Below are 27,878 nucleotides of genomic sequence, written 5' to 3' on the forward strand. Positions count from 1 at the left end.
TGGCTCCAATGGATTATTTGGACCCTACTTCAGAAGTACAAGAGGGCTCCGAAGAGGCAGGCTGCAGCTTGAGGAGGAAGCACTCCCCTACTCCGCGCCCTGCCATTCTCCTTGGAAGGTTGCTGTGTGCCCCGCAAGGCATCTACTGATGCCTTGAGTTAAGAGGCCAGCAGTCACGGAAGGGGAGTCCATGCAATAAAGAATTAAAAAAAAAAAATCTGCCTGAGACCACAATCATCCTCCTCTTACTACCTTAAAATAGTATTCTTATTCCCGGATAGGAAAACGGTGCTCAACAAGCGGGGAGTAGGAGAGGTGGGAAGAGGAAGCCAACAATGAGATGTCACTTACAGCACGATCTTACCCTGGTCACCTACAATGGCAAGGAAAGACAGACATGAAGACGATGTGCTCTTTTCATCCCTAAGAAGCTGCATGACTCTACTTGAGGTGGCACAGAAGGGTGGAAACAACCAGAAAGACCCAAGGTCTGTCAGCTGCTACCTGTGTGCCTTTAAGCGCATTTTCTTAATCTCTGTGATTAAGTTTCCACGAGCCTCTCAACCCCATTCTACTAAATGAAGCTAATTAATATCTACTTCACAGAGAAGGTGCAAAATTCAACGGCACCGTAAACTTAAAATGCATAGTGTCTTGCATACTTTCATACTAACTACACTGCTGCCCCAGCTTCAAACTCAGAAGCAACAGGCAAGTTAGTAAAAATAACATAAGTCTAAACAACAAATAATTCAGGACGATTATTAACTTGGACAGAAATGAATAACAATAAATTTATGGGAAAAAGCAGGCTGATTCCACAAGTACCTCATGAGACAGATGCCTTTAATGCTATTTACATGTCTAGCTTCCAGCGAGCTGAGAGAGTTTAGCCTAATAATTCCTTCCTATTTTGTCAGCACTTCATAGTTTTAAAAAGATATTTTACATATTTCGTCTAAGGGTTTCTGTTTTTATGTTTGGCTGCAAGGGTAAAACTAAGCATACTACAGCCATGATCGAAAATGGCAGTTATGGCTAACATTATATACGGACCTTGAACCTTATTATTCATCAATTAAAGTTAACTATAATGCTGAGTTAACTGGTAAGGCAATAAAACATTATGCACTGTCTAAAGAAAAAAATTCCATGGGCAACTCGCCCCAGAAAGGCTTTCCTAAGGAAGAAGAGTTTTCACTGCACAGGACAGGGAGGGAAACTAATACAACCCAGCCCAAAGGGAAGAGCGGAAAAAAGATGGAATGGGACTGCTTCCTTCCTCTCTTAGACCACACAGACAGTGCCATCCTCAAGGGATTTAGCAATTAAAGATTCATCTGAGGTGAAGTTTAAATGCAGGTATAATGAGAGTGAACCAAATGTGTCAGAAAATCGGACCACCTAAAACATAATTAGGGTAAGCAGCGATGGAAGTCTGGTCGGCAGAAGAGGTCACTTCGGAAGCACAGCAGTTAGAAGATGAACAAGAAAAGGGGATGTGAGGAGGAAAGATGATGCGCTCTGCACTGGGGCGGGGGGGGGGTGCAAGCAATGTTGGGGAGAGGGGCTGGGGGAGAAGAGGGGCACAGAAGGTGCAAACCGGAAATGATCTTCTCCAAAATTTGACTAACGGTCTTGCCAAAGGGGTTCTGTACACCTGAAAATCTTTAGATAATGCCAGAGACTAGCCATGATAATCAGCGGATACGGGGAATCGATGGTTTAGCCAACCACAAGAGTAAAAGCCATACAGTAATATGAACTAGACAGAGAACAAGAGGGAAATTTTTCGTATTGGCAAAAAAAAAAAAAAAAAAAAAAAATTATGCTCCTACCTCGGAACATTTTCCTTTGTAGCTATTCAACCTTCGTTCCATTTTTCGCAAGCACTGAATCAACTGTTCTTTGTTGAGACTGTCTAAGTTAGGGAGTGAGTCTTCTGGTTCACTCTCCATATCAGAGGATGGATCAAAGGTGGCCGCAGAAAAGTCCAGGTCAAATCGATTCAGGGACTCTCTGGAAGACGTTCGTACCAAAGACTCTTTAGAAGAAGATCTGAACAGAGACTCCTTTAGTGGACTTCGAAACAAAGACTCCACTGAAGGTACCCGGAGCTGGAGCTTCTGTGCAAAAGACTGCGTGTCACCTGACTGCAACCAAAACCCGACAAAATATGTGGTTAAAATGCACATTTAGACTTCTAGTATTCCCTATCACCAGCAACACCAGTAGCCTGTTAAAAGCTCTAACAAATGCAATTTACATTCCTGACATTTTGCATAACACACTGTTTTCTGGAAAACAAGAGACACCCGGTTATTTCTGAAAAAGCACCGGACCGGGAGCCAGAGGGCTGGGATACGGGTCCCAGGTCCGTCACCAAGCAGTGGAACGACCTTCACTCAGTCACTGCCCTTCAGTCTGCACATCTGTAAAAAAGGAGGATGCCATGCTTTCCCAGCCGACCTCCCCGGTGTGCCGGGAACGTCTGTCCACTCAACTAGAAGATCCTCGGAAGCAGTGATGTCTGTATCACCAGCATACACACCCAGTGCCTAAAAGGGGGGTATGTGTGTTGTGAAGCGTGTGGCTAGAATCAAGTGGGCTTTACCTTGAGTCTCCATGAGGTGCTGATTCCTGACTGCCCTCCTTAACACAAGAGGGGACTGGGGGAAGGGGGAGGGGAATGCCTAGTGAGCCCACTCTGTTCACTAAGAGGATGCCAGGCAGGGTTGACTAGTGACATCCGGCTCGGTGTAATTACCGTTCTGTCTACTGAGAATAAAAATGAGCATTAAAAAGTCACGGAGGACGACTCAAAAGTCTGAGCTAGAATCCCTCCGCACAAATCAGTAAGTCTATGTTAGAAACAGTAATAAGCAAGAGCTGTTCTCTTAATTTGAATGATGTGTTAATTTGAATAGTAACAACGAAAAATAACATAACATAATCCAACAAAATGCTCCAAACTGCATTGTTTTGTTCAGGGGACAGCAGTATTTAACAGGTGTTTCCTAGGAACTCATTCTCATCAGTGTGCCACAGGGTCACCTGCTAGATCTCAGCAATGCCAGGAATGAATGCCCACGAAAGACAGAGGCCACGTGCGGGCAAAAATTACAGGAAAATAAAAATATTCTCTTTAGTATACAATTTAAAAAAGCAAACCAGGAAAACTTTACTCATGGATGCTAGAGACTTAGTATCAGTATTAAGCAAGGCAGGAGTGAGGGGAGATAACATGCCCCTCCCCCTTCACATGCACAGAGATCTCTCACAGGTGATTTATAATAGTAAAAACCAGAAACCCAAATGTACACCCACTAGAGGATACGACATGTACATTACAGTATACGAAAAGAGGTTTAAGACATACTATTAAGTGGAAAAACACCAAGTTAGAAAATAATACGCACACTGTGAACTCATTTTGATTTAAAGCAATTACAGGTACTTCTCCATATGCAGTATATGTATTTACACAAACACCCTTCTATCATAATGTGCAAGTTTACCTTTATGGGGGGGTGGAGGGATGGAGAAAGTCTTAAGGGAGAGGAGGGACCCTCATGCTCAAAACCTTTTAAGAACTGCTTTACTGATACTCCACGACCAGCCACTTCTGACCTATGCAAAAAGTGCTTTTCACTTCACACAGACGGTGAGTTGCCCTAGGACAGACAAGTGAAGCAAGTTCGAATTACACTAGAAACAGTTGTTGTCCTAGGGTCAGCCAGAAGCTAAAGAACAGTGTCAAACACACGTCTTCGCAGAAGCTGATAAACCTGGTAACAGCCACCCCGGTACATCTGCAAGTGACACGTTTGAGTGTAGTGATTCGGCCTGTGGACTATCGAATTAGGGTGCCTAAGTTCAAATCCTGGTTCCCCCAGTATGTTCGACATGACCTTGACCAAATTACTTAACTTCACTAGTCTTCTTTCTTCCTCTTTAAAATGGGGATGTGGGGCGCCTGGGTGGCGCAGTCGGTTAAGCGTCCGACTTCAGCCAGGTCACGATCTCGCGGTCCGGGAGTTCGAGCCCCGCGTCAGGCTCTGGGCTGATGGCTCAGAGCCTGGAGCCTGTTTCCGATTCTGTGTCTCCCTCTCTCTGTGCCCCTCCCCCGTTCATGCTCTGTCTCTCTCTGTCCCAAAAATAAAATAAATGTTGAAAAAAAAAAAAATTAAAAAAAAAATAAATAAAAAATAAAATGGGGATGATAAAAATAATTCTATGACGATGATGATAATACTACCCACCTCAGATGGATGCCACAAGCACTGAGTTAATACAGGCAAAGTGCTTACAATGTAGCAAATACTCAGTATACATTAATAATCATTACTATCATTAGAGAAAGGAGACTAAAATAAAAGACAAACTTACAAATGAGAATGTCATACACAAGCTTCTGTGGCAGACCCTTTCATATGATGCAGTAGCTAAGAGCATAGGCTATGAAACCAGACCTCTTGGGCCCAAGTCTTAGCTCTGCCATTACTGGCACTATGACCTTGGGCAAGTTACCTGACCTTTGGTGCTTCTGCTTCCTCATATGTAAAATGCACTCATCACACAGGGTAGTTGTGAAGGCAATAAGTCAATGCACAGTACTTCAAGGTAAGACTGGCTTAAGGTAAACAACAAATACTGGCTACCACCTGATATCTAATCTTCCTGTTTTTCTTTTTACCAGGACCCAGTTTTGTTCAAAGTAATACTCACCTTCCCAAACACAAATTAAAGCCACATGAGACACCACCACCCAGCCACCAGAATGGCTAAAATTAAAACTATGGAAAATACCAAGTATTGGTAAGGATATGGAGTAGTCCACTTTGGAAAACTACTTGTCGGTATTTACTAAAACCAAATACAAGTACACAACCTGAATCAGCAATTTCATTACTAAGTATGGACTCAGTGGAAATGTGTATGTATGTTCAGCAAAAGATAAACTAGGAAGTTTACAGCAATCTTATTCAAAATAGCCCCAGGGGCACCTGGGGACTCAGTCGGTTAAGCATCCGACTTGGGCTCAGGTCATGATCTCAGAGTTTGTGGATTCGAGCCCCGCATCGGGCTCTGTGCTGACAGCTCGGAGCCTGGAGCCTGCTTCGGATTCCATGTCTCCTTCTATCTCTGCCCCTCCCCAACTTGTGCTCTGTCTTTGTCTCTCAGAAATAAATAAATGTAAAAAAAAAAAAAAAAAATAGTCCCAAACCTGAAGCTACTGTTGATGCCTATCAATAACCGAATGGATAAATTGCAGTCTGTTCACCAACGGAATACTAGACAGCAGTGAGAATGACTTACAGCCACAACGATATAGATGAATCTCATAAAGCATTGAGCAAAAGAAGACAAACAAAAGGATACTCATTTTTATTCCATTTACATAAAGTTCAAAAACAGAAAATTAACCTAGACGTCAGGATAGTCGTTATCCTCGGGAGTCAGAGCAGGGAATGGAAGTGACACTGGTAATTTCTGTGTCTTGATTTGGAGCATTGGCTACAAAGGTGTGCTTGATGTGTAAGCACTCAGAAAGCTGTATAAGGTGTATATCATACTTTTCTGTATACATTATATTGTGATATATTTCAATTAAACGGGTTTTTCTAATTAGCTTTTCCCAGACCCTGTTTCATCTAGGAGGGGGCCAGGAGACTAAGTTCAGCCAATAAGGCACGATACATGGAAATCTATACAATGGAACCTTCTAGGAGACAGATTATTTTCTTCATAAAAAGGAATATGCCTTTCGTCTTTGCCTTGAGTCTTTCCTTCTGTCTAGAATGAAGGTGCAACTCTTAGAGGGCAACTTGTAGTTCTGAGGGTGAAAGGCAGTGGTAAAGGATGTGGGGGGACAAGAAGCTAACTGGAGAAGGGCCCTTAAAGACTGTTTATCCTCAAGCTTTCTGATATGTGAAAAACTACACTCCCACTGGTGCCAAATGTTGTCAGGTTTCTGATATCAAAGACATTCACAGATTTAGAATTCATTTTTGAAAAAACTGATGGGGGGGGTAGGGAAGGAGAAAGGTATACGCCAAAATAAGTGAACATATCAGAGTTACTTTTAATTCCTTTCTGTCTCCCCCATTTGACCCCGTTTTCAATCCCTCCTTTTTATTCCCCCAACACTATTCTTATTCAGAACCTTATCCTCTATAAGCTGGATACCAGCAGCAGTCTTCCGTTCCCCTGCCTCTAATCTCTTACCCTAATCTGCCCTGTCACACTGTCGCCAGAATTGTCTTCCTAAAACATCATTTAGATCATTTCGTTCCAATTCTTAAATTGGATTCCCATTTAATAGAAGGTTCAAGATCCTGAGCTTATATTCAAGGTTCGCATCTCCCAAGACCCATTTCTCCATAAACTCACCCCTCCACGTACCAAAAACCTGAGTCACAACAGGCAACTTCCCACCCCCTTAACAAATGCATCAGTGTGTGCCTCTGTACCACTGCCCATAATTTCCCTGCATATGAAAATCCAGACATCCTTCAAAACTCAGCTCAGATGTCCGCTTTTCCAGGAAACCTCAGATCTCACTCATCAGAAACAACCTTTCCTTATGGCCTAAGCTTTTACCAGAACCATTCCTGGAGCACTGACTGCATTCTGACTCACCATTAGTTACTTACACACTGGTGTAACAACCAGCTGAGTTGTTTATGCCCCAAAATAACTACGGTCACTTACAGCACAGTGACTAAGAACACACACTCTGAACCGAATTCCCTGATTTGAATCCCAGTGTCACCACTTACTAGTTTTAAGACCTCTACGTTTCAATTTTCTCATGTGTGAAATGGAAATAACAACAGTCCTGCCCAGTAGGATTGTTATGAGAATTAAATAAATGAAAACATTTCAAATGGTGTGCTATATGCAGTAAGCACTAAGTAAGTTTTCCTGCCATTATATCTGCTACACACATACCCTTACCTCTAAATATGCTCATTTTTTAAAAAATCTTTTTTCTACATTTATTTATTTTTGAGAGACAGAGAGAGACAGCATGAGCAGGGGAGGGGCGGAGAGAGACGGAGACACAGAATCAGAAGCAGGCTCCAGGCTCTGAGCTGTCAGCACAGAGCCTGACATGGGGCTCAAACCCACGAACCGTGAGATCGTGACCTGAGCCGAAGTCAGACGCTTAACCGACTGAGCCACCCAGGCGCCCCTAAATATGCTCATTTAGAAAAGAATCCATATTCTCTATCTCTGTCTCCTTGCCACAATGCTTTCCATAAAGTAGGTACTTAGTACACATTTGTTCAGTTAGGCCTTAATCTGGCAATATGATAATGATGATCCAGTAAGAGATATTTAAACATTCCATGCTTGGTCAAAAGGATATATAACAAATACATCATTTTATATATACAGTATATGTTATTCCAGAAATTATCAAAACATATTAGTACACAATCAATAACAGTCAAAAAGAAAAAGAAAGAAAAACATACATCCACAACAAGATTTCTACAATAATGCTCGTAGTAGTTCTATTCATAATAGTTGAAAACTGGAAACGGCCCAGGTGTCCATTAACAGGTAATAAACTGTTCAAAGGGATTCTACACAGCAATAAAAAGGGACAAACTACTGATAACCACAACAACATGGATGAAATTCCGAAAACACTGCAGTGAGTGAAAGAAGCATTCTACAAAAGAGTACGTACTACATACATGAGGCTACTATATAAAGTCCTAAAACAAGCAAAACTAGTCCCCCGCGGTATGGTGGGAAAAAATTTTAAGAGATTGCCTTTAGGAGGAAGAAGAACCATAAAGGAACTTTCTGGGGTCTTGATAATGTTCTGTAATCTCTGTATGGGATTAACATATGGCTTCAGCATACACATTTGTTAAAACTCGGGTCGATGCACACTTGAGGTCTGTACATTTCACTTTATGTAAAATTTACCTCAAAAAAGAAAACACAACTCCTAGAAGAAAAAGGCAGTAAGCTCTTTGATATCAGTCTTAGCAGTATGTTTTTTGGACCAGTCTCATTAGGCAAGGATAATAAAAGCTAAAATAAACAAATGGGATTACATCGAACTAAAAGGCTTTTTGCACAGTGAAGGAAACCATCAACAAAATGAAAAGGCAACCTACTGAATGGGAAAAGTATCTGCAAATCATACATTTGATAAGGCACTAACATCCAAAATATATAAAGAACTTACACAATATAAAAAAAAATTTTTTAACGGGCATAGGACTTGAATAGACATTTTTCTAAAGGAGACAAGCAGATGGCCAACGGGCCTGGGAAAAGAACATCACTAACCATCAAGGAATTGCAAACCAAAACCACAATGAGATAGCACCTCACAGTGGTCAGATCGGCTATTATCAAAAAGACAAAGAACAGCAAGTGTTGGTGAGGATGTAGGGAAAGGGAACCCTTGTACACTGCTGGTGGGAATGTAAACTGGTGTAGCCACGATGGAAAACAGTATGGAGGTTCATCAAAAAATTAAAAATAGAACTACCATACGATCCAGCAATTCGCCTTCTGGGGACTGATGTGCAAAAAAGAATGGAAACACAAACTCCGGGAGAAGTATGCATCCTCACGTTCACTGCATTATCTACACAAGCCAAGATATGGAAGCAACCCAAGTGTCCTTCAACAGCTGAATGGATAAAGAAAATGTGATATATAGACAGAACAGACACAGACACAGAGATAGAGATAGAGATTATAAGAATATTATAGGAACATATATATAAAAATATTACTTGGGGCACCTGGGTGGCTCAGTCAGCAAAGCGTCAGACTCTTGATTTCTGCTCAGGTCACAATCTCAAGATTCGTGAGATAGAGCCCCACGTTGGGCTCTGCACCATCAGCGCAGAGCCCGCTTGGGATTCTCTCTCTTCCTCTCTCTCTCTGTCCCTCACCACTGGCATGCACAAGCATGTGTGCTCACTCTCTCTCTCTCAAAATAGATACACTTTTTTAAAAAAGAATATTACTTAGCCATGTGAAAAGAGTGAAATCTTGCCATTTGTGACATGGATGGACCTAGAGGGTACTATTCTAAGTGAGATAAGTCAAAGAAAGTCAAATGCCATATGATTTCACTGATATATAAAATTTAAAAAAATAAAACAAACAAAACAATACAGTTTCATAGATACAGGAAACAAACTATTGGTTACATGAAGAGGGAGGGGTTTGGGGAAGAAGGAAAAATAGGTGAAGAGAATTAATAAGTACAAACTTCCAGTTGTAAAAGAAAGAAGTCAGAGGGATGTAATGTACAGCATAGGGAACCCAGTCATTAATACTGTAATAATCCTGCATGGCAACAGATTCTGGTAACTAGACTAATCGTGGGGATCATTTCCTAATGTACAAAAATATCAAATCACTATGATGTATACCTGAAACTAAGGAGGTATCATATGTCAATTATACTTCAATCTAAAAAAAAAAAATCTAGGGAGATAACTACCTTTTAACCAGACAAATTAACTAAAAAATTAGTAAATTTTCATCATGATTCATTACTACAGAACCTCTAGGCTGTGTGTCCTTAGTAGCTATATATGTAATTATACCACTAATTAAACCTCTGAAACTAGTCAGTTTCATAGTAAGGTCCCTTAAAATTTGATTTAACTTGTATTTTTAAGAATTAATTCTTACATGTGGTATTTCCATTCCTCTCTCCTCAAAGTAATTAAAGTATTAATACTTAAAAAAAATACAAATAATGAACTCTGGTTAATGATACACATGCTAAAACATTAAAGGGAAGGATATCATGACCCACAACTTACTCTGAAATGCCATTAAGAAAGTAAAATTGGAGGGGTGCCTGGGTGGCTCATTCGGTTGGGCGTCTGACATCAGCTCAGGTCATGATCTCACACTCTGTGAGTTCGAGCCCCACGTCGGGCTCTGTGCTGACAGCTCAGAACCTGGAGCCTGCTTCAGATTCTGTGTCTCCCTCTCCCTCTGCCCCTCCCCTGCCTGCGCTTCTCTCTCTCTCTCTCTCTCTCTCTCTCTCTCTCTCAAAAAATAAATAAACGTTTAAAAAATTAAAAAATAAATAAGTAATTTTTAAAAGTAAAAATGGATTGAGGGGCAGACAGAAGAATGTATACACAGACAGACTGGTGACAAAGCAAACACAGTAAAGTACCAATGACAGAATCTAGGTGGTAGGTATACAGATGCTCACTTGCAAGTTCTATTTCTATGTTTGAGGTTTTTCACAATATACTGTGTGGAAAAGAAAAAGGGAGCAAATGCTTATTAAATCATTATACTGGGTGCCAAAACCAACTGAAATACGTAGGATGTTCAACGCAGTAACAAGGCGGGGGGGGGGGGGGTCACTGGCAGCTGTATGAACTCTCGGGCTTGCTTTGTGCCGTCTCTTCTCCCTTGGCGTCAACTCTCTCACCTCCTGCTGCTGTCAAGATGCCCAATCACAGGAAGCATTCCACCCCCTTGGAGGATATGCATCATTCCCAATTTGCTAACAACAGCCAACAACCAACTAATCAGAAACGTGTTTAAAAATAAAGACTTCTCAGTAAGGGCATCTGCTTGTGATTAAGAATTCAATGAGATCATATATATAAAATGTTTAACGATGTCTGACACATACTAAACACTCAATAACTACTACTTTATTATTTTTGAGAAAAATATTTGTATTTTTTTAAGAAAGTTCCAAGCCTTTGGTGGGCTTACTTCCTGAGTATCACCCATGTTCATTCTTCACCTTCATTAAAACTTGAATTTCTCCTGAATGTGTTAGAAAGCTGGTTCTCATTCATTCTAGTTTTTGCATTTATAACAGTATTTAGCCTTTTTGAACTATTCTGTAAGAGAGGAAAATACGCATTCTAAATAATAGTTTTATTTATTTTTTATTTTTTTTAATGTTTTTTTTCAACGTTTATTTATTTTTGGGACAGAGAGAGACAGAGCATGAACGGGGGAGGGGCACAGAGAGAGGGAGACACAGAATCGGAAACAGGCTCCAGGCTCTGAGCCATCAGCCCAGAGCCTGACGCGGGGCTCGAACTCCCGGACCTCGAGATCGTGACCTGGCTGAAGTCGGACGCTTAACCGACTGCGCCACCCAGGCGCCCCATCTAAATAATAGTTTTAAATAATATTCACTAAAGACCACTGGATCTGTCCAGAACCATTTAGACCAGTGCCTCCAAATATTTTACCCCTACTTCATGGCATTTCTAGATAATGATGTATTTGTAGAGGATTGGAATAGTTTAACTAGGGAGGCTGAGCAAAGCCAGAGCCAGAAGCCCAGGGACGTGGACTATGCCCAGAACCTGACCAGCTCCCCCCAAAAGGAACAAAGTTCTCAGCTCATAGAATCTGTTCATGGAGTTTGCGAAGCTATAATCTGTATCTGCGCTAGACAATACTTTAGAATGTTTAGTCTACACAATTTAGTTCATAAATCATCTAGCTCCTAAATTGTCTACATATATGCTCCAGGTTCACAGATTAGAAATGTTTCTGCCCTACATTAGAGACTGCTAAGAATAGCCAGGTTAATGCTAACATCATCACTAGAGCCAAAGTAAACGAATGTTCATGTCAGACATTGCTGTCATAATGACGTTTTTAATGAATTTTTTTTCTTTCGTTTTCAGAAAGAATCAAAAGAATGTCACTTGTGCTGCACCCCCCCCAAGTAACTTTTTTAAATCAAAGATAACACAAGTGCTCTAGTAGTAAAACACTCTGCATCAGAGCAAACTTTAAAAGAAATCCCATTTCGTCCATATCCCCCCCCTTCCAAATTATGTAATTCAATATGTCTTTCAATATAAACTATCCATAATATTTTACAAGCATAAAGTCATATTCCTTTTTTTCAAAAAGTTTTCTCTTTACTGCCATTAATTTTTTAAATGAGTAACGTCGTATTACATGACTGGTGTATATACATGCATGATTTTTATTTAAAACTGTTTCCAAGAAAGCATCAACACACCTGGATTTACCATACATATACATATTATATCAAATGTTTGGACATCACCCTTTCAATAGGAAGTCAAATGCTAATAATATAGATTGACCAACACTCTGAAATGACTTGCTATTTTTTAAAAATAACAGTAGTAACAGACCTGAGGAGTGGTTGGTTCACTTCCATTAACACTGTCAGGAGATTTCGTGGCTTGGATAGATGCATTCTAAGAAAAACAAAGAAGTATCATAAAGAAAAGGAACTGTTAAGAACTGTTAAGAACAAACGCCAAGCACCAAGACCCATTAGATACATTTATCAAACACAATCAGTTCATTTATTAGAATGTTTTCATGCAAGGCAAAACTAGTACGGTGAGTATTTAGAAAATTTATTTTGCTATAATATATGTAACTAAATAGCAAAGATTAGTATGTTGAAAATTTCATTTTAAGCTAATCACATACCTCTCCCCATTATAAGGTCCCTAGCTTTTTCCCCCATGACAAAATTAACATCAGGGATTCAATTAGCAAAACTCATTCAAATAGACAACTATCCAGAAAAAGCAATGTCAAGTGTTCCCTACGATAAAATAATACTCAAAGTTATTTGGGCTAAGGCCTGAAAAACATCTTTGCTACAAGAGATGGAAATGCCTCATTCATCTGAAGCCAGCAGTCTAAATGAAATTGTTATAGCAATTTTCAGAAAAACCTGTCATTAAAAATATCTTCTTCCACATATGAAAGCTTTTTGTTTTGTTCTGTTGCTATGACAAATGCTCCAAATTAAGCGACATTCTCCTGATTACATCAGCCTGGCATAGGTTCCATGATAATGAAGGAGATTCTCTGAGATTCAAAATTCTATACTGCATTTGTAATACACTGACCAAAATTAGAGCCTTAAAAGCAGCTCATGATAAAATAACTTCTAAGTTTTAAACAAAGCGTTAGAGCAAATCCTAGCCACTATGTTTCAGTAACTTGGTAGGTTTTTAAATAAGACATTTTCTGTACATTTCTACAGCTGACCAAGGAAAGGTCAAATAATGAATATTCTTTTTTTTAATGTTTATTTATTTTTGAGGGTGGGTGCAGAGAGAGAGGAAGAGAGAGAATCCCCCCGATGCAGGGCTCGATCCCTCGAGCCATGAGATCATGACCTGAGCCGAGATCAAGAGTCAGACGCCCAACCAACAGAGCCACCCAGGGACCCCTGAGTATTCTTGAATATCAGTGGAGATGGCACTCAGCTTTGCAGGTGTTCTCAATTTTCTGAACTGTACTCCCATTAGGTATTTGATACTAAGAAACTACTCATTTTTAGGTGTGATAAATGTACTGTGTTATATATTTTTAGTCATTATCTTTCAGAAATATACACCAAAACCTTTAGATGGAATAAGGCTTCTGAAATTTGCTTCAAATAACCCAACAGGGATGGGGACAGGGGAAGGGAGGTGTGCATGTGTGGGAGGGTGGTTAGACAAGTGTGGGGGTATGATAATAAAATAAGACAGCCATGAGCCATTAACTGATGCTACTGGGTACTGGGCATGCGGGGTGGGATTCTTTTGCCACCGTTACTACTATTGCCACTTTTGTAATACGTTTGGATTTTCCCCAAGAACAACTGATACACCTTCTCCCTCTAATATAAAAAGAGTTATCAAATTTTATCAGTCCAAGACATCTCCCTTAGGGTTATATTAGGGAGAAAAGTTGGGGGAACGTAACTCTTATCTTCCTGTTCTCTACCATTTCTAAGAATTACAAGCTGTATATATGGCTATATTTGTGTAGCGTGACCATTAATGCTTTCTGGCCCTAAAAATATGCTACATTACACGCTATAAAATAAAAAACATACTTTATAGAGTTCAAGAAGTCTCTCAATCCCTATATTGAAAATTAAGATCGTTAAATTGCAGAGAAAGGAAATGAAATGGTTCCATAAAACATTTAAGTCAGGATGAAGAGTGGCAAGAGAGTCTATATTCTATTTTAAGTAAATCACTTGACACATGATTGTGGTCCATACAAAAAGCTATTCTATAACTGACCTATCACACTATGGGACAAACATTACCTAACGTTTAAAAACTCTCCCTCTCTGCAAATATATTTCAATACGTGTATTACATCACATAGTTAAATAGACACAGCTAAGGAAAGCATTGCCATGTTACCCTGTACATTTAAATTAGGACTCTGTAGAAGCAAAATTAAAGATCTGTCACTACCTGTAACACCTTCACTTTTGCCCAGCAAACTCTCATTTACTTTCCAACTTTCAAACGCAGCTTCTTTCATGAAGTTTCATGTGGCTTGCCTGAGCGCTAACACATTTCCCATCCCGGCTATTTTCTTCTAGGAAGGCTCGATTCCTTTGTATTCTAAGTGTTTGTCTCTAGACTAAACTATAAACGCTCGGAGGGCAGGAGCCCTGCGTGTCCATCTTGGTGCCCAGGACTAGTGGTAGAGGCTTAGTATATGCTTTTGCCTGACTGGTGGTAGAGGCTTAGTATGTACTTGTCAAATCCTTATGCAGTTACTTCCTTCAGTATAAAAAGGCTTCTGAAGTCCTTCTCCCAGAGAGAAGCCAAAAGAACTCGCTCAACGCATGTCAATATTCAGCTGTCACCAGGACTTCCTCCCGGAGGCAATTCTTAGATAACAGAAAAATTCTTCTAATCTAAAGTGCATTTAATTTAAAAGCACACACAGGTTCCCTGCCAGATTTGTCTTCAATTATGTTTTGTTCTCTCTTTCAAGAACTATTTTTTTGACTGCTGAGCACTAAGGATACAGTAATTTTTAGAATTTGGGGTCATTTTCAAAAATCTGAATGAAGGAAAAATCAACAGCTGGTGAACTCATAAGTAGACCCTCACTAAATTTGTGTTCCATTTGTATTTTGTTATAGGTTATGCCGTGATTTCCCTTTGTTGCATGGAGAGAAGTTTTTATCTGACAAAGTTTAAATAAGATAAATGAAGACTTTTAGTCTACTTAAGGTATTTTTAAGTAATTACAACTTTATTTTATAAACATATAAAATACATATATTTCAAAGGCATCAGCATTTTTTACAATAGAATAGGTACTTAAATTACTTTTATGTATATGGAAGTAGGCCTAGGAGGGGATCTTCTTTTTTTTTTAAGTCTCTGTTACTATTACATAAAATACAAAATAATATCATTTTATGTTTTTAGAGTAAATTAGTGGGGTGTCTGTTAAGTGTCTGACTGTTAGATCTCAGCTCAGGTCTTGATCTCAGCATCATGAGTTTGGGCCTCGCGTGGAGTCTACTTAAAAAAAAAATTTTTTTTTTAATAAAATAAATTGGTAGGTTAACTTAGATTCCTGTCTGCCTCTCAAACCAGTTTTGAAAATAGTGAGGTACTACTTGTAGCCAGAACCAAGGAGAGACCCTTTGCCCTGAGATCCAAGCTAGGGCATCACTAGAACTCTCAGCTGCTTTCTTTTCTAAAACCAAGTTCGGAATGTGATTTAGCATTGCTACTGACCATATGCACACCAAGTCCTTCCTGGCTGCATGGATTAAGTGCAGAAATGTTCTAGTTTCATCACCAGCTACTTAATAAATTAAACCAATTCTCCTCGTTTAAAAAAAAACCTCAATCCCTTAGGGCACCTGGGTGGCTCAGTCGGTAAAGCATCTGACTTTGATTTCAGCTCAGGTCATGATCTCATGGTTCGTGAGTTGGAGCCCCGCGTCGGGCTCTGTGCTGACAGTGCGGAGTCTGCTTGGGAGTCTCTGTCTCTGTCTCTGTCTCTTTCTACCCCTCCCCTGTTTGCTGGCTCTCTCTCTCTCAAAAATAAACACTAAAAAAAAAAAAGGCAAACCTCAATCCCAATTAGTGTCCAATGCAACACAAAAAGCTTTCCTTACTGGGAAAGTTCTCTAAGTCTTAGTTTCCTAACTTAAGAACTTAAGATACATATGAAAACAGTCCACTTTCTCAAAGTGAAGTTATATGCAGGATTCAAAATTATATGAATTCAGTCAATTGAAACATAATGAGATTAATTACTTCCTTTCAGATGTTTTATAGAAAACTGGTACTCTCCCCAAATAAGATGCAATTATTTGTTACAGTAGAATCCACCCACCTACTCAATGTTGTTCAATTACGGATTTATGAACAATGCATTGTTTCTCTCAGTGAGTCATAGCTCAAAATATTCTTGGCCTCCTGCCAAAAGTAGAACAGGGATTTCTAGCAATACATACCATTTTTAGTTAATGAGCAAACATTCCCCAGAGAGAAAACTTAGAGTTTAGACCAAGTTCGCCACATTAATGAAAACAGTGTTATTTTGCTGCGGTTAAAAAGCTGCCAGAAAACACACCAGCCGTCAGAATTCAGCAGTTTACTCTGATTTTTTAGAGCAGGGTTAGCAACAGGGCACGGAAGATGCTTGGAGGGACAGTGAGCGACAAGCAGCAGATGTGCTTCTAGAATTACCAAATTCCTTTGCTTCCCCACAGGGGGAACGCAGAAAGCGGTGGAAGGACTCACCACACTGTCAGTCTGTGTTTTAGGCTGCTTGGAGGAATCCAAAGCAAAGATAGTATACTCAGAGAGAAAAGCAGGCTCTGCTATCATCCCGGCTAGCAGCTGTCTCATTCAGTGTAACAAGCAGAGGCACAAAAACAAAACACATCATGAAAAACGAATCGTGAGGGCATGTCGCAAAGTGTCCTCGCCACGCCGCACGTGCACCACCACCACGGCTACCATGTCCCCACCCGCAGAAATAGCAAGTTGCCAGAAAGCTCAGCAATGGAGGGGCCTTGAGCTCCCTGGAATCTCAACTTGCTTCCTGGCGCACAAATGACATGGGCGACAGCCACCACAGCGCACAGCGTGTCCGCCAACTCGGTGTAAGAGTCCACGCCGATAAGAACCACGCACGGTAAAGAACACAAAGCCTTCATAGAACAAATGTTGACCGTGGTCACACATTCAACAAGAGAGCACTGAGACTGGGGGCAGGACAAAACACAGAAAATGTTAAATAATCGTTTATTTTGTGCTTAGAAACGAAAGTATGCACAGAAGAAACTTTTGAAACTGACATTTATATAATGAGTCTTCAGGACAAATCCTATTATACTAATTCTTTTAGTATACTAAGATCTACTAAGATCTACTTGAGCTTAGCCAAAAGGCTGAGAAGCGATCATCATACGAATTCTTTTAATATGTATTCTCTTCTGTCCTTCAGTTTCTGTCACGAGCTGTACACTATACACCAAAATATTAATAATCATGAATTAGATTAGAAGAAAGTATAATTAAAATGAACTTTTAAATGTAAAACTGGTGAACTCTGAATAATCTCTGTGGAGGTCACAGTTTACCAATGGCAATTCCTTCATTTTGCCGGTGTACCATAGTTATTATACAAGATGTTATCTTTGGGAGAAAATGGGTAAAGGGTACAACAGGGCCTCCCTAAAAAGAATTTTGTAACCTCCTGTGAATCTATGTTTATCTCAAAAACTAAATAAATTTTTAAAAACCCAAATCTTTTGCAACATCAACTCAGCAGTTAATATATATTATTATTATATATTATATATAATAAAGGAATTAACAGAAAATAAATGTCTGCACAGGCTTAAGAACTTAGACTTTTCATCTCAGTACTACAGCGTTATAGACACTGAGTAGAGCCTCCACTAACTCTCTTCATCTGGTCCTAAGAATTGAGTATTAGTGGTGTACTAAAATATACTAGATGCCTGTTTGACTCTGGGTACTCATGTTATTCAAGTTTCTACTCTTGCTGAAAATCTGAATTCTCCTGGGATCTCAGAAAGGTCACCCTTGGAATGGATGTGATTTTAAGTTAAACGCTATACAAATTCACTCTTCTTAGGCTCCCAAGATTAATGTTTGAAACGAAGTCACTCTGGCCCACACAACAAAATAACTTACAATTTCAGGGGCGCCTGGTGGCTCAGTCGGTTAAGCGTCCGACTTCAGCTCAGGTCATGATCTCTCGGTCTGTGAGTTCGAGCCCCACATCGGGCTCTGTGCTGACAGCTCAGAGTCTGGAGCCTGCTTGGAACCCTACGTCTCCCTCTCTCTCTGCCCCACCCCTGCTCATGCTCTGTCTCTCTTCCTCTTTCAAAATTGAATAAATGTTAAAAAAAATTTTTTTTAATTATTTTTTCACAGTTAAGCAAGCCCTATCAAAATAACAACAGCATTCTTCACAGAACTAGGACAAACAATCCTAAAATATGTATGGAACCAGAAAAGACCCCGAATAGCCAAAGTAATCCTGAAAAAGAAAACCAAAGCTGGAGACATCACGGTCGTGGACTTCCAGACGCATTACAAAGCTGTAATCATCAAGACAGTATGGTACTGGCACAAAAACAGACACTCAGATCAATGGAACAGAATAGAGAACCCGGAAATGGACCCACAAACGTATGGCCAACTAATCTTTGACAAAGCAGGAAGGAATAGCCAATGGAATAAAGACAGTCTCTTCAGCAAGTGGTGCTGGGAAAACTGGACAGCGACATGCAGAAGAATGAACCTGGACCACTTTCTTACACCATACATAAAAATAAACTCAAAATGGATAAAAGACCTAAACGTAAGACAGGAAGCCATCAAAATCCTAGAGGAGAAAGCAAGCAAAAACCTCTTTGACCCTGGCCACAGCAAGTTATTCAACACATCTCTGGAGGAAAGAGAAACAAAAGTAAAACTGAACTACTGGGGCCTCATCAAGATAAAAAGCTTCTGCACAATGAAGGAAACAATCAGCAAAACTAAAAGGCAACTGACAGAATAGAAGATACTTGCAAATGACATATCAGATAAAAGGTTAGTATTCAAAATCTATAAAGAACTTATCAAACTCAACACCCAAAAAACAAATAATCCAGTGAAGAAATGAGCAAAAGACAAGAATAGACACTTCTCCAAAGAAGACATGCAGATGGCAAACAGACACATGAAAAAATGCTCAATATCACTCATCAGCAGGGAAATACAAATTAAAACACAATGAGATACCACCTCATACCAGTCAGAATGGTTAAAATTAACAACTCAGGCAATGAGACATGTTGGCGAGGATGCAGAGAAAGAGGAACTCTTTTGCACTGCTGGTGGGATTGCAAACTGGTGCAGCCACTCTGGAAAACAGTATGGAGGTTCCTCAAAAAATTAAAAATAGAATTACCCTATGACCCAGCAATTGCACTACTAGGTATCTATCGAAAGGATACAGGTGTGCTGTTTTGAAGGGGCACATGCACCCCCATGTTTACAGCAGCACTTTCAATAATAGCCAAAGTATGGAAAGAGCCCAAATGGCCATCGATGGATGAATGGTATATACATACAATGGAGTATTACTCAGCAATCAAAAAGAATGAAATCTTGCCATTTGCAACTACGTGGATGGAACGAGAGGGTATTATGCTAAGGGAAATTAGTCAGTGAGAGAAAGACAAATATCACATGACTTCACTCATATGAGAAATTTAAGAGACAAAACAGATGAACATAAGGGAAGGGAAGCAAAACTCATATAAAAACAGGGAGGGGGACAAAACAGAAGAGACTCTTAAATACGGAGAACAAACAGAGGGTTGCTGGAGGGGTGCTGGGAGGGGAATGGGCTACATGGGGAAGGGGCACTAAGGAATCTACTCCTGAAATCACTGTTGCACCATATGCTAACTTGGATGTAAATGAAACATTTAATTGATTAATTTAAAAAATAATTAATACATTTTTACAGTTAAGAGTGTATTTGAAATTCTAAGAGAAAAACACAAAAGCTGATGCTCAGTATGGAAGATCTTGTTGAGCAAACGTCTCAAAGGAAGGTCCTGTCAAGCAACAATCTATACCCCTGCCTGTTGCCCAAGTAGAAGCCAGGTGTGGCGCGCATCCGACCCTGAATTTCAGCTCAGGTCATGATCCCAGGGCTGTAGGATCAAGCCCCACATCAGGCTCTACGCTGAGCATGGAGCCTGCCTGAGATTCTTCCTCTCGCTCTCCCTCTCTCTCCCTCCCCCCTTCTCTCCTGCTCCTATACACTCTAAAAATAAAATAAGTCTTAAAGAAAACAAACGTTCCCATTGACACGACCTCAAAACCCAAAGGGCTTTTCCCCCCACTTGCTGTCCTTGTCATTTCCTTCTTGTGCCTATGAAAATCTTCTACACATCAGTTCTCAAATATTCTCAATCAAATTCTGTCTCAATTCCGTGTCTCTCAAAGTCTGTTCAAATTCTAATCCAAATCTGTTAAGAACTTAACTCACTTCTTGTGCAGTCCTTAGGTGAAGCCATCAGCTGCACTAACACTGATTGAAGTTGTGTCTAAACATTCACGAAGATACAGAAAACTCCAATTAGATATCTGTTGAAGGCGTTTATCTATCTTTCGTATCTTTTACGCTCATATACATATTTCTTTATCTCTGTGCGTTTTTGATAGAATTACTCAGTATTCTTTCGGAATACCCTAATTTCCCCATGAACTGGGACTTGTGTTTTATTCTGACTTATGTTTTTATATCAATTTTTTTTTCACTTCAAGGATTCCTAATTGGTTCTTTTTCAGACCTACCTAATCTACTTTTGTTTTTTCCCTGCAATTTTATCTTCTTTTTCAGAAAATTATTACTTCAGGTATCTTATTAAAGATACTTCTTTTAAAGTCTTTTTTAATTTCATCTAGGATAAATTCATATTCCAATTCCTGTTTTGTTTGCCTGCCTTTGTAGCATTTGTTTCAGAATTTTCATTTACAGGTTCATTTTGAGGAAGGTATTGTCTTTCTCCTTCCTTCTGTACTCATCTTTCCTTATCCAATCAATCTGATTCCCTGGGCCCCGGTTTGAGTTTCCTGCCTTATGGCAACACAGGGGTCATCACGGACTCAGTCGCAATAAGCCAACGTGAGGTTTGCTTCAGTTCTTGGTCATGAGGTCTCCCTAGAGATGGCCGCTTCTCGTAATGGGCCACAGAGCGCTCTAGGCAGCAGTTTGCAAAAGCTTTCCTCAATCTCTTTCTGCCAATGCTGGGAGCTCCGCTTTAGCTCCTGGCACCAAATCTAACTTTGGCAGTTAGATCCAACCCTCCCAGTCCTTCTGAACCAGAGTTCGAAGAGAAAATTAAGTCCTAATGCCTGCCCTAAGGCATCCAGTAGCACCTGCTGTATGTAACAAATAAGCTTATCTCCTATGAATTAATGTATCTCCTGTTAGAGGGAGGTCTCTAAAAAGTTTAATATCTTAGGGAGTGTGTGTAAGTCTCTCTGTTTTGAAGACAGAAGTCCTGTTTCTATCTTCCTAGACACTATTATATACAGATGTCAGTTGCAATACTCACTATTAGGGTACATTAAACTCATTCTGTTTTTATTTCCAACAATGTGTATTTTAAGAAGTACTTGTGATAATATATTCTACTAAAGATATAAGATGCTAAGTCCCAGCGCACCTGAGACTTAAGAAAAATAAGTCATCAAAGATCAGCTCACCACTCTAATTCTGAAAATGCTCAGCACGCTCAACAAGAAAGTGGAACTGAAAGTTGGTTCTTCAAAAAGATACAAACAAATATTTAGCTTGACTGACAAAGAAAAATAGAAGACTCATATTACTAATATAAGGAATGAAAGGGGAATTACTACAGCATTTATAGAAATAAAAAGGATTATAAGATAATGCTATGAACAACTGTATGCCAACAAATGAGACAACTTGGATGATAAAGACGAATTTCTAGAAGGATACAAATTACCGAAACTGACTCAGGAAGAAAGAGAAAACCTCAATGGAGCTACAAACAGTAAAAAGATGCAATTTGTAATCAAACACTTCCCACAAAGAAAAGCCCAGGATCAGATGGCTTCACTGGTGAATTATACCAAACATTTGAAGAATTAATACTAATCTCCACAAATTCTTCCCAAAATATACAAACAGAGGGAATATTTGCCAACTCATTTGATGAGGCTAATATTATCCTGATACCAAATCCAGACATCACAAAAAAGAAAACCACAAGCCAACATCTTTTAGGAATAGAAACATAAAAACCCTCAACAATATACTAGCAAATCAAACCCAGCAATAAAAGATATACACCATGAACAAATGGGATATATCCAGGAATGCAAGGTTAGTTTAACATCCAAAAACCAATTACCAGACCTCACCATGTCAAGAGAATAAAGGACAAAACCATATGCCCATCTCAATAAACACTAAGAAAGCATCTGACAACATTCAACACAGCTTCATAAGAACACTCAACAAATTATGAAAGTAAAGGAACTTTCTCAGCATTATAAAGGCAATCTCCTCACACCAACAGATAACATCATACTTAATGACAAAAGACTAAATGCTTTCCCCCTAAGATCAGGAATGATCTGTCTACTTTCACATCTGTTCAAACTGCAATGAAGCTCCTAGCCATAGCAATTAGGAAGAAAATGTTATAAAAGGCAGCCAGATTAAAAGAAGATATAAAACGACTTCCTTTTGCAGATGACATGATGTTGTACAATCCACTAAATAACTATTAGAATCTAATAAACAAGTTCAGCAAGGTTGCAAGATACAAGATCAACTGACAAAAATCAATTTTATCTCTATAAAGTAGTAATGAGAACACAAAAAAATGAAATTAGGAAAACAATTAAATTTATAGTAGCATCCAAAGAATAAAATACTTGTGAATAAATTTAACAAAAATAGTATAAACCTTATATTCTGAAAAGTGTAAATTTTTTTGAAAAAAAAAACAAAGAAGATCTAAATAAATGGAGAGGGGGAAAAAGGAAGGAGAGAAAAGAAAAGATAGGAAGCTTCCCAACTAATTAAAATTGATAAAGATAACACAAACAGAAAAGTACAAACCACTCCCTTACAAATACAATTGGGAGAAATGTAAATAAAGCAACCACCAAAGTGAATGCAGCAGGATATTAATAATGCACTCTGACATTAGTAGAGTTGATTTACGGAATGAAAGATTGGCTTCATAGCAGGAAGCCTATTCATATAACTCATTTCCTATCATTAGATCAAAAGAAAAAAATATGAGAACTGAGTAGATACCAAGGCAATTTGACAGGGATATTTTTTACTTTCATTAACTGACAGAGGGTAGGGGCAGGTAGCTTCTAATCTAATGTCTAACAGTAAAATCTTTGAAAGTCAATCTATTAGGGGCAAAATTAATTCCAAACTTAAGAAACATTTCTTGGGGCGCATCCAACTCTTGGTTTCGGCTCGGGTCACGATCTCACAATTCGTGTGTTCGAGCCCCATATTGGGCTCTGTGCTGACAGTCGGGAGCCTGCATGCAATTCTCTGTCTCCCTCTCTCTCTGCCCCTCAGTCCCAACTCTCAAAATAAATAAACATTTAAAAAAAGAAGAAGAACATTTCTGACCCATGACTTTCAAGATACTTCTCAGTAATTCCTAAAGAACAATGCCTATAGCCCTGAAACAGAATAAATTTCTAAAAATGTGGTTAAGAATTATCAAAAGCTGAGGGGCACCTGACTGACTCAGTCGGTTAAGGGACCAACCTTCGGCTCAAGTCATGATCTCGCGGTCTGTGAGTTTGACTCTGTGCTGACAGCTCAGAGCCTGCAGCCTGCTTCTAATTCTATGTCTCCCTCTCTGTCCACCCCTCCTCCGTCCCCTGGTCTTAAAAATAAATAAACATTAAAAAAAATTTTTTAATTGAATTCCCAAAAGCTGAGAATGTCAAGAATCTGTTACAGATGATTTCACGGAACAGTGCAAACTGACTCAGAATGACAAGAAAACTAGAGAGGTAGTATTTTATTTCTGAAAGATATCTCAAATTAAGAAGAATAAAAAAGAGGGGCGCTGGCTGACTCAGTTGGTGGGGCATGCAACTCTTGATCTCGAGGTTGTAAGTTCAAGCCCTATGGTGGGTGTAGGGATTGCTTGAAAATGAAATCTTAGGGGGAAAAAAAGGAAGAAAAATAAGTAAGAAAAGCAAAAAGTGACCAAAAAAAAGACAAGAGAAAGTGACATTTTTCTTGAAGTTTGGGAAAGCATTCCAATCCAAAAAAGCCTAATGCTTCATTATTTTTCACTTGCAATGTCGCGATTAACAAAAAATTTGCTATGTGCTATGCCATCCAAGAACTGACAGGCACAGCAAAAGCCTTTTTGTTTCCATATAATAATACTCTTCGGTATGTGATTCACAAATTATGAGTATTTTCATACTTCTGAATTCGTTTGCTCATCACAAGGACCCTAAGAAGGGGATATGCATTTCACCACAATTTTAAGGCTCTCAGGAGTTAAAGGCAGTTTTGCCCAAGCCACCTGGCAGGTAAGGGATGAAATCCTGTGATCCCTCCACTATTCCAGGCTGTCTCTATGGGGAAGTGTGCCTGAAAGACAGCAAGTTAATAAGCAGGGTAAGTGAAGGTGTCAATCCTTCCTTCAAAAGCTCAACAAGCAAAAAGACAGATAACACCCAGGACCAAAGCCCACACAATGGTCTGTCTGTTTCCCTCCCTCCATGTAGGGACCTAGGCAGAACAAGCACGGCAGGCCTTCCCATCTTCCGTGGCTGCCCCCAGTAACAACTTCACGAGCACCTACTATGTGCAAAGCGTCATGAGAGGAGATTTACATGCCGTGTTACTGGTAATGCCCACAGCTCCACGAGGCAAGTATTATTACTTCCATTTTACAAAGAGAAAACCTGAGTCACTGGAAAGTTAACTTCCAAAGGTCCTTCAGCCAGCACGCGGCAAAGCTAGGATATAAATCCAGGCTGATCCAGAAGACTCCAAAAACCATCCTCTTCTCACTAGTCTATACCAGGTCTTACTCCATAATCTATAATGAATAGATTATCATGCTCTTAGAAAAATCATTAGATGCAGCCATAAAAAAGGAATGAAGTCATGAAACCTGTTACAACATAGATGAACCTTGAAAACATGCTAACTGAAAACAGCCCAGACACAAAGGGTCACAAATTGTATGGTTCCGTTTATACAACATATGCTGAATCAGCACATCCACAGAGACAGCAAGCAGATTAGTGGTCACCAGGGACTGGCGGAGAGGGAGCGCAGGGAGGAAGGGCGTGATGAGCATGGGGTTTCTTTTTGGATTAATGAAAATGTCACGGAACTAGAGAGATACGATGAATACACGGTATCACTAAGGTACCATATGCCACTTTAAAATGTAAATGTTATGTTACAGGAATTTAATCTCAATTAAAAAAAAAATCATCAGAGTGGAACAGAGGGCAGGAGGCTATGGTCGCTTTATCTGGCCTAGTTAGCCTTTCACATGCTCTTACGCTCTCAGCTGTTCTAAAGCACCCTGCCCTAGAGAGGCAAAAAAGATTCATCTCCAGCAACAAAAACGGAAGGAAGCTCTACGCTGATGTTAAAGCAAGACTATGCCCAGGATCACAAGGGGAAAGCATATGGTCAACTGAACAGATCTGCCATTTACACAGGGTGAGAGAGAGTCAGAAATCTACAGACTTCAGAGTCAGTGCAAATTCAGTCTGCTGTCCTTTGCCTTCAACGCCTACAATCATAGAGATGATTTTTTATATCCTTATAAGGAAGCTTGCAACCAAAGACCGACTTATTTAGATTTCCATATAGTATTTACTGACACAAGAAAGTAGACATATTAGGATTTTCTGCAATAGCTGAAAAAAGGTAAAACCTTTAATTGACCAAGAAATTAACTTAATGAAACCATCTACTTCCCAAGCATTCTGGATCACAAAGACTTTACTGTATCTACTGGAGAGGTGAACTGATATTTACATCGAGTTAAACTTCCACATTTTGCTAAAAGAAACCTTATAACATTGCAAACAATAAGTCAGGGTCCTAACCCATGCGGAGTATCTGCCATCTCAGAGGTTTAACAAAACCCAAACCCCAGGGAGTGGGAGGGCAAAGAAGATACACCCTTTCAATCAATAACTTAATTATGAAATGAGAAAGTACTTCCTATAAAATAAACTGAACTGGGGTTTAGTCTACATTGTACTTTGTGGTCAAAAACACCTTTTAGAATTGTCAGAAAATGCTTTAAAAGCAAAGAGATGAAGGGTAATGCTACTCTTTCAATCAGAAACGACTTCTGAAGTTAAACCTCTGAAGCACAGGATCTTTAGGATTGAAATTTGGGAGTTTGGGAAGAAATAAAAAGATAACCTTTACCTTACTTAACCTATTGTAAAAGAATGTTCAAATCATCCCTTTCAAAAAGGATTGTTTTGGGGAAAAAATATTATTTTGTAAAGAAATATTCAATTAAAATTTTTTTTTCATTTTTGTTAATGTTTATTTTTGAGAGAGACAGAGACAGAGCACGAGCAGGGGAGGGGCAGAGACAAGGGGAGACACAGAATCTGAAGCAGGCTCCAGGCTCCTAGCTTGTCAGCACAGAGCCTGACGTGGGGTTTGAACCCACAAACCACGAGATCATGACCTGAGCCAAAGTCGGATGCTTAATCAACTGAGCCACCCAGGAGTCCCCCCCCAAAAAAATCTTTTTAATGTTTATTTATTTTTGAGAAGGAGAGACAGAGTGTGAGCAGGGGAGGGGCAGAGAGAGAGGGAGACACAGAATCCAAAGCAGGCTCCAGGCTATGAGCTATTGGCACAGAGCCCCACTCAGGGCTGGAACTTAGGCAGGGCTCGAACTCAGGAGCTGTGAGATCATGACCTGAGCCAAAGTCGGAGGCTTAACCAACTGACCCACACGGGTGCCCCTCAATTAAAATGTTTTAAGCATCCTGGATAAAATAAGCCTTTTTAAAAAGCAGTAGTAGCAATCAACTACTAAAAACAAGTTATTTTCAGGGTTTCAACTGTATTGTACAGAAACCAATATACTAGAATATCCACCAATGTACTGAGTATAGTCATGATGCTATCAACACTGACTGAGTATTACTCGGTACTGCAGATTTCAATCAAATTGGTTACATGTATAAACTAAGTTCAACAGCATTAAACTCGAAATCACAAAGTGAAAGAGATGCAATACTGCAAGAAAACAAGATCCCAAAGAAAGTATGCATGTGCTTCATATGCTTATACAACTTGCAAGATCATTTAAATGTATTCACCAAGGACACCGTATAATATGCCATTAACTTTGAATGCAATAATTGTACTATAAAGTGTTTATTTTGCTACCAACATCTACTATAAAAAGTCAAAAATTTTTTTGTTTTAATGTGACTTTCATCAAACTAACATCTATAAAAGCTAAAAAAAAATTTGTTTTAATGTAACTTTCATCAAATCGACATCTATAAAAAGTTTAAAAATTTGTTATAATGTAACTTTCATCAAAATGTTTAAATTTGCATCTACCCTAGAACTCAGCAGTCCCATTCCTAGGAGTCTATCCTACAGAAAAAGAGCATTATAAGTGTTTATGTACATGCTCAGTACAGTACTGCTTGTAATACTGAAAAGATTATAACATTTGACTTATAATACTGAGACTTTCTCCAACCTAATCTACAGAATCGATACAATCCCAATCAAAATCTCTATAGGTTTGTTTTGTTGTTGTCACTGTTGGTGTTTTATTTTGTTGTGAGTTTGTTTTTGTGAGACTTGAAAATCTGACTCTAAAATTTATATGGAATTTATATGGAAAGGAATAAGAATAATAAGACATTCTAGAACAAGATGGGAGTGCTGTCGTGTGTCCCCCAAAATTCACACGTTGAAGCCCCAGCCCTCAAAATGTGATGTTATTTGGAGACAGAGCCTTTGGGAGGTAATTAGCTAGA

The 27,878-nt window shown here is 39.3% G+C and overlaps 1 protein-coding gene across 12 annotated transcripts in view; it reads right to left on the reverse strand.

Annotated features, from left to right (window-relative positions):
• Positions 1 to 27,878, reverse strand: part of GOLGA4 (golgin A4) — a 126,366-nt gene that overhangs the window by 83,523 nt on the left and 14,965 nt on the right. For 5 of the 12 annotated variants that reach the window (XM_023260756.2, XM_023260757.2, XM_023260755.2 and 2 more), the window contains 3 exons: positions 16,554 to 16,652; positions 12,159 to 12,224; positions 1,839 to 2,153 (listed from right to left, as the gene is read on the reverse strand). In XM_023260756.2, the coding sequence (XP_023116524.2) occupies positions 1,839 to 2,153; positions 12,159 to 12,224; positions 16,554 to 16,652 (480 nt within the window). The remainder of the gene's footprint in view (positions 1 to 1,838; positions 2,154 to 12,158; positions 12,225 to 16,553; positions 16,653 to 27,878) is intronic. The other 7 variants (XM_023260759.2, XM_023260760.2, XM_023260758.2 and 4 more) reach the window with 4 other exon arrangements.

Source organism: Felis catus, chromosome C2 (assembly GCF_018350175.1).
Source record: "Felis catus isolate Fca126 chromosome C2, F.catus_Fca126_mat1.0, whole genome shotgun sequence".
In the NCBI taxonomy this organism is placed as follows: Eukaryota; Metazoa; Chordata; class Mammalia; order Carnivora; family Felidae; genus Felis; species Felis catus.